Source organism: Teleopsis dalmanni, chromosome 1, assembly GCF_002237135.1.
Source record: "Teleopsis dalmanni isolate 2A chromosome 1, ASM223713v2, whole genome shotgun sequence".
Classification (NCBI taxonomy): domain Eukaryota; kingdom Metazoa; phylum Arthropoda; class Insecta; order Diptera; family Diopsidae; genus Teleopsis; species Teleopsis dalmanni.
In genome coordinates this window covers 64263414-64271471 of record NC_051846.1, presented here as the reverse complement: position 1 = coordinate 64271471, position 8058 = coordinate 64263414, and the positions used below count along the sequence as shown (strand labels likewise).

Here is an 8058-nt window from a genome sequence, read left to right as displayed (position 1 = left end):
CATTAAATCTTGATGTTGATGGAACAGTTACAGGCTCGACTATTTCTTCTTGGTTGAATTGTTGAATGGCCGCTTCAAATTGTCGGCTGTACTGTTTGTAAATATTCAGGATCTCTTGATAATATTCCTTTTTTATGTAGTCGTGTCCGACTGGAATTGAATCAAGACTCTGAATTTTACTGTCGACTTCATCGAAGGACTCCCACGCTGAGTTTAAACGCTTCAGTCGTTCTTCATAGTACGCCTGGGTTTTCCTTGCCTGACCATCCTTCTTGAAGTTTCTTATGATGTTCTGGATTTCAGCACCTGTTTCAGCCTGTTGGTTGATAAGGTCCTCCATTGTCACCAGAAAATTGATTGTTGAAATGTTAATACGTGTATGTCACCAAATGACAACAATGATGCGTGTATGTCCACAAATGACAATACTGCTGCGTGAATGACAATACTGATGCGTGATAGATCACGTGTATGCCCACAAATGACAATACTGATGCGTGATATCACGTGTATGTCCACTGAATGACAACAATGATGCGTGTATGTCCACAAATGACAATACTGCTGCGTGAATGACAATACTGATGCGTGATAGATCACGTGTATGTCCACAAATGACAATACTGATGCGTGATATCACGTGTATGTCCACTGAATGACAACAATGATGCGTGTATGTCCACAAATGACAATACTGCTGCGTGAATGACAATACTGATGCGCGATAGATCACGTGTATGTCCACAACTGACAATACTGATGCGTGATATCACGTGTATGTCCACTGATGCGTGATAAATCACGTCGGGGTCACCAAAAATGTTATGATCCGTACCTAGTTTGATACGGACTGAAGCTAATCCGGCACTTGAACCAGCTTAGCTTTTCACGATATGTTATCCTCCGTATCTAGTCTGATACGGATTCACTAATCCGGCACTTTAACCAGCTTAGTAATTCACTTACGTAATCCGGCACATGAACCAGTTACGTAATTTATAGATATCTAGATATATATGTAAATATATATATAGATATTTATTTGTTTATTTTATTTTTATTATTGATTTTCAAATTCGGCACATAAACCGACTTTGCTCAAGCTTCTTTTAGGCACTTAAACCAAAAGAAAACACTTGGTTGTATTCAGGTTGTTAAATTGAATCAAATGTTTATTAAAAATGTTGTGCTTTTATACAAAATTCTTAACACTAAGCTTATGGTAAAGGAGGAAATGCACCCAGTTCCCACGATTTGTTATCCGATGGACTTTGAACATTCAAGGCCAAGGGCATTCGTGGGAAATATGTGCATTACCTCTGCTTATACTATTTAATGCAATCAGCAAGCTGATATATGTATTTTGCCATATATCAACCTGCTTCACAAATTTGGTGACTTAAATGTGTTATCACTGAAGCCATGCGCCAACTCATATTGCACCTGTGGGAACAACAGAATTGTCGCAGCGACTTGCCTATTGCTGCAGCTCACAACGAACACACGATAAAAGAAAATGAACATAATGCTTATCAACCTTGCACAGTGGCGTGTGAAGATGATCATGTTACGTCTGGCACGCTGCTAGCGTGCGAATATTTAGTTGTGAGAGCCAGCAACATTGCTAAATGTTTGATAACACAAATAAACACCAACAACAAAAACAACATAAGAACTAATTTAGGTACTTATGTACACATATAATTAATGCACTAATAAGAATACAATTATAATAATTGACAATAATAATACAATAATAAGAAAACAATTATAATAATTGATACAATGATAATAGATTTAATATGAAACTTAACAATGGCATTCTTGCATTTCGTGCACCTTACAATGACTTTACCAGACAGAGTGAATATCCCTACCATTTTAATTTATACATATAATTATATGTATTCATATATAAAGAAGAAAAAATTTTAAATAATGAAAATAATATATAAAACTTAATTTAAACATTAATACCATAAAAATAAAAAATGTTTTTATAATAAAAATTTGTACACTGTATGCAATATATTTCTCAAAAATGTAGAAAATAATTAAAATAATAAAATTATAACAACTAAAATTTCAACAACAACAAATGTATTATAATTTAACAAATTAATTTGTCATAAATTCATTCTATGATTTAATTATGTTAATATTATATTTATGCATAAAGAATTTATATATATTGACATTATTTTAAAGTTAAAGAATTGTTTAATACTCTTTTATCCAATTATTTTATTATATACGTATATATTATGTATATATATATATGTATAAATATTTATATAGGTACTAAAATCGATTTTTGAATTGCATATATTTTTTTTTAATTCAAGATTAATAGATGTCTAATTCATAACTAAATATTTATTTTAATAGGAACATCTATTGACATCCATTGCTTGTAGAAAATGTATCTATAAGGTAAGAATTTTTATTATATAATTTAAATTAAAATTTATATTCAAATTGAATGAATTTAAAGTTATATATTTTATTAATATATATAAGATTTTGAGTTTTATTATACCAACAATTTTAGTTTTAAATTTATTTTCTTTTATTTCTTAATTGTATATTAATTTTTATTAAAAGGGGTTAAAATGTAGATTTACCAATATAAATCAACTGTAAGGCCCCATATTCCATATAAAACCGATATAAAAAATACATAAGCATTTAAACGTAACTTTAAGTGTGAACATGATATATTGTGTCTGGAATCTGAAAATAAATTTATAATTTTAATATTGCTATTTTTCACTAGTTAATGAAAAATTGGTCATTTACATAGAAATAAGAAACTTCTTATTTATATATAAGAAGTTTCCCTGAAGATGACTGTCGAAGATAGTCTTTCGACTATCGTAAAAATATTTTAATAATTTATAAATTGTTTTTAAATATAAATAATAAGTTATGGTTTTTTTAGTTCTTTTTGTATAACCAATTATCTAGTAAATTATTATATGATATTTTTGGTCATAAATAACACAATAAAATATTTTTACAAATATTGTATGAATACAACTAAATTTAAATTTTATTTTATCATTCTAACCCAACATTTTGTTGGTTTTTTTGCCATATAATATGAAACAATTTATTAAAACACAATATCGTTATTACTTAAATTAAAAACTTAATATTTAATAACATTAAATGCTGATTTTAAACAAACTTTTAATATTGTTATATATATCATCAGTTTTTAGTTTTGCAATCCTCGTAAGTAATTCATTTACCATAAAAAGTGATAATGAAAGTAAATTTAATAATATGTATAAAAAGTTTATCTGTTATTGAAAATTAAAGTTTTTATTTTTAATTTTTATATTTTAATTTAATTAAAAAATGATATTGTTTATCAATATAAATATGCAATACCAATAAAATAATATTTTAATTTCATTTATATACAAACAATTCCAACCATCTGTCCTGTATGAGAGTTACCTAAATTATTGTCTTTTTTCACCACAATTGCGCTTTGCTTGTGTTGACTATTTTTTCGCGGAACAGCGACATTGTGGTGTATTGTCGAAATTAAGTTCAACTTTATTTCCTGTTGACTTTACGCGCGTTGAAGAAACAAACGACCCATTGCATCTTCAGCAGCTCCGGAGTTCGTACGTGTTTTTAGTTCGGGTATTGTTATTTAGTGGTTTCATGTTTTGTGTTAAAAAATTTATTTAAATGTTTGCTTAAAAAACAGTTTACTTGTGTATGATAAAGTTTTTGTAGTGGAATTTATATATATTTATATAATAATTAGTTTGATTTCAAACAAAAATTGTTTAATTGACGCGTTAAAATTGCTGTCTGCTTTCTACCAGTTTCGTTCCCACGGTTTCACATACAAATCTGGTAAGCATTTTCTACTTTTTTTAATACAATGAAACATTTTTTAGATTTTATATATTCTATGTTTTATTAATATTAATTAAAAATTTTAATTTCAATTATTTAAATATACTACAATTGCTGTCGGCTTTCTACCAGTTTCGTTCCCACGGCTTCACATACAAATCTGGTAAGCATTTTCTATTCTTTTTAATATAATAATTTTTTTTTAGTTTTTATATATTCTATGTTTTATTAATATTAATTGAAAATTTATTATTATTATTTTAATTATTATTTAAATATATAATTATTAATAACGTTCATAAAAACTAATTTCCGTTTTCATTCATTAAAACATTTTTAAGTATATTTTTCACCATAACCTCATTTTCAATATGTATTTCATACGTAGGTTTCTTTTTATTCTTCGTTTATTTATTGTTTCCCCACATACTTTTTTTCCGTTAGCAACACAAAGTGAATATAAGGAAGTAACAGATTGTAAAAGTAACTTCGAGAGCAGTATCTATTTTTAAACTTTTTTACTCTCTGAATTTAGTACAGTAAGCACATTAGATTTTTTTGCGTTTGCCTTAATTCTTATACGCAGTTTTTCACATAGAAAAACGTAGAATGCGGATTTCAATTCCAATTTGTTTAATGTGTTTCAAATTGTAAAATAGAACAGTTTGGTATATACTGTATAATCGTTTTACAGCATTCGTAAACAAAAACATTTTAGAGATATTGATTGTCGTACAAGAATTAATTTGCATTATGTTACCATGCACACAAACATTCTTGCCCCAAGCCTACACCGGCAATTATTTCTGGTTTATTTCGAATATTATCTGCAAGCATATTTGGTATCATAAATTGATCTAATAATAATTTAATATAATTAAATTTAAATTTATAATTAATTTTACATATAATATAATTTTATTAATAATTTATATTATTATTTTTTTCCTGTTCGGTTCCACTATAAATTCACTTTTATAAATAATTTCTTTTTTGTTGCACCAGCGTTATTTATTTCAATTTAAAACTGGTTTAAAAATTACTATATTACTATTGTTTTTTATTATATAAAATCAAAAACTATGTCTTAAGTAAAATACTTTGTATGTGAAGAAATTTCCAATTAGTTGAAGTTATAGCCTCCAAGTAACTTTACAATTTTTATATGTTTTGTAACCTTTTGCTGGTTGTTTTTCTATTCACAAATAAAAAAATACTATAATGAAACCGGTTTAAAGTCAAATATGAGAATAAAAAAATATTTTAGATTTTATATCTATATATATATATATAATAAAAAATCATTATAATAAAAGCATTTATTATATAATATAATAAAAATCACAAACAGTAAAAATTCTATTTTAATTAATTCGATTTTTTGATTAACCACATAACCAATTAGCACAAGTGGTGCCATACTGCCATATATAGTTAACTTCTTGAAACGTTCAAACTGTTAAAAGATACGCTCAAACAGATGCGCTACGGTATAGTAGTCATTGTTCTTTGGGTTTAATATTGGCATTTTTTTTGAATAAATATATTTTTAAACATAAATGAAATCACATTATCAATTCTTATAGTTATTCATTAATTGTAAACTTCTTTTTTAGTTGTAGTTTTACAATCTCCATCAGTTTTCTCATATCGAGCATTAAGTCTTGTTATAATCAAATTTTAACTACTATTGTTTTGATAGTACGGTATATAATATCGTAAACTACGGCTGTGCTATATTGCATCTACATGTGTTATCCCATATACTGCATTGGTTATGTGTGCCATATTTTGTATCGTGCCATAGCGAACCAAGTGTGTCTGTTTGCTCCTGGCATAGCTTATATTTTTTTACTTATATTTCTAAAATCAGCAAAAACAAGCTGTTTAGTTGTGATTAAAAAATTTTTTTCAAAATTAATATATTTTTATGTGTAAAGTGAAAGATAAATATGTACTTCAAACTTGACAAAAATTTGATCGTGTAAATTTTGACAAAAACAAATAAGTATCTTAAACGATTTTGCGTTCTTTTTCAAAAAAGGGAATTTAATAAAACACTAAATAAAATAAATTAACTGGTAAAAATATATTTTAAGGCCGTGTGTGAGTTCGAGTAAATTGAGGAAAATAGTAAATTATGTCGGTATGGCAGCGAATGTTGGTATTTATCAGAATTTCAGGTACGGTAAATTAGATAAAAATTGGGTAAATTAGGTGTTGTCATTGTGAAAATTTTATAAGACGTTTAATAAATAAATTTGAAAAGTTTTAACCAAAAATAATAAATAAATGGAATAAATAAATATTTATATAAGTGCAGTGCAAAAAATTCCTAGGAAATTGTAATTTACTTTACCTCAATTTATTCGATCTCGCACACGGCCTAAGTTACTTTTAATCGGGTTGTGTTAAAATACTGTCGTTAATATGACCTAATCTTGTATATGAACATAACTATAATATTCTTAGATTAGAATAAAGAATAAATATATATCCATATATTTTAGTATAGGATATATATATAAAAACATATAAATATATATAGGGAATATAGCTCTTATTGCGTAGAACATGATTATAATGTGATTAAATATCTAACATATCGAGTCTCAATTGCGTATCTACTTATTGAATTTTCACTAGCTATATTACTACTTTCCAGTTATTTTTTCCAGTAAAATTGAACAATTCTCTTTTCTAAAATTAAATTAAACTTGAAATGTTTTTTTCATACCAATTTAAAAGAATTTTATTGTGTCATAAGTTTATTTCTTTAAATTGATTAATTCTGTTAAAATAGAAAATTTGTTAATTAAACACAGAAAAGTGGAAAATTAAATTTCAAGATTAAAATTGAGACGACTTCATTCTTTGTTGATTTTACATAGCTTTTTCAACTTTCTGAGCATTAACATGATTGACTATTTGTGGAACATGTTCGTGAACTTGTTCCACAACATGTTGTACATGAACAGGCACCTTCGGTACATTAGTGGTGGTCTTGACATGCTCGTTTATAACTTGTGGAATGTGTTGATGTACTTGTTCAACAACATGTTGTACATGATCAGGTACATTAACTTTCTCCTTAGTAACATGATGATTTATTACCTGTGGAACATGTTGATGTACCTGTTCAACAATATGTTGCACTTGACTTGGAACTTCCACTTTTTTGCGCATAACATGCTGATCTATAACTTCTGGTACATGTTGATGTACTTGTTCGACAACATGTTGTACATGGGCTGGGACATGTGGTACTTTTGTAGTGCTGCTGCTTGCATGATGATGATGAATCACTTGAGGAATATGTTGATGAACTTGTTCCACAATATGTTGCACATGGTTGGGTACTTCTGGTACAGCATCTTTTTTAACTACCGGTGCAGTTGTAGTGACTTTATGTTTCTTCTCCAATTTTTTTCTTTGTTCAGCGTAATAATGCAAAGCCTGTGGAATATGCATTTGTGCTTGTCTAACAATTTCCTTAACGCGGTCTTGTACTTTGTGTACATTGGTCGAAAGTACTTGTTGCACTTGTGCAGGCGTTAAGACATGTTGGGACACAATATGTGAGGTAGCACTGACATCTACAGCTTTCTCTTCAACTTGTGGCACAACACTTGGTTTTATCTGTACACGCACATGATGATCTGTCACATGTGGCACTTTCTTATCGGTTTTGGTGACTTTGGAAATGTGATTGATGACTTGTGGCACATGTTGATGAACTTGGTCTACAACATGTTGTACGTGTGGTGGAATGTCAGAAGCTTTTGTTATCTTATTACCAATGGTTTGTTGTTGTTTGTGTACTTGTGCTTGCACAATTGGAACTTGTTGTAAGACGTGTGAAATGTGCTGTTGTGCTACTTCCTGGACATGCGTTTGTACTTGAGGGACATGCTGTAGTGTATGCGGTACACCAACTTCAACGGCATAGGCGCTTGCCAATAGAGCTGAAAAGTGTTGATATAAAAATTATGTTACTATTATTAAATTCATAAAGTTTTAATATGTCGAACCTAAAATGATAAAAGCCTGCATTTTGTTTTCAGTCCTTGTAGTTTTGAATTCAGAATTGATTCTGTGGTCTTTCACTCACTTGCAGCTCCTTTTATACAAAGTTACGCCCTGGAATCGTTCTTCTTTCAAGCATCCGTTTTCCTTATT

General features: G+C 28.4%; 1 protein-coding gene across 1 annotated transcript; it reads right to left on the bottom strand.

The window, feature by feature from the left end:
• Positions 1 to 6658: 6658 nt before the first annotated feature.
• Positions 6659 to 8000, bottom strand: LOC119668720. The gene is made up of 2 exons (XM_038078323.1): positions 7911 to 8000; positions 6659 to 7844 (listed from the first exon to the last, which is right to left on the bottom strand). Exons 1-2 carry the CDS (start codon positions 7930 to 7932, stop codon positions 6763 to 6765), a joined length of 1104 nt encoding a protein of 367 aa, XP_037934251.1. The 5' UTR covers positions 7933 to 8000; the 3' UTR covers positions 6659 to 6762.
• Positions 8001 to 8058: the final 58 nt, after the last annotated feature.

What these genes read in the sequence shown, in the direction of transcription:
- LOC119668720 (XM_038078323.1), bottom strand. Translation starts at nt 7,932, where the DNA reads ATGCAGGCTTTTATCATTTTAG. An exon ending in GCAGGCTTTTATCATTTTAG is followed by an intron (nt 7,845 to 7,910) that starts GTTCGACATATT and finishes AACACTTTTCAG; the next exon opens with CTCTATTGGCAAGCGCCTAT.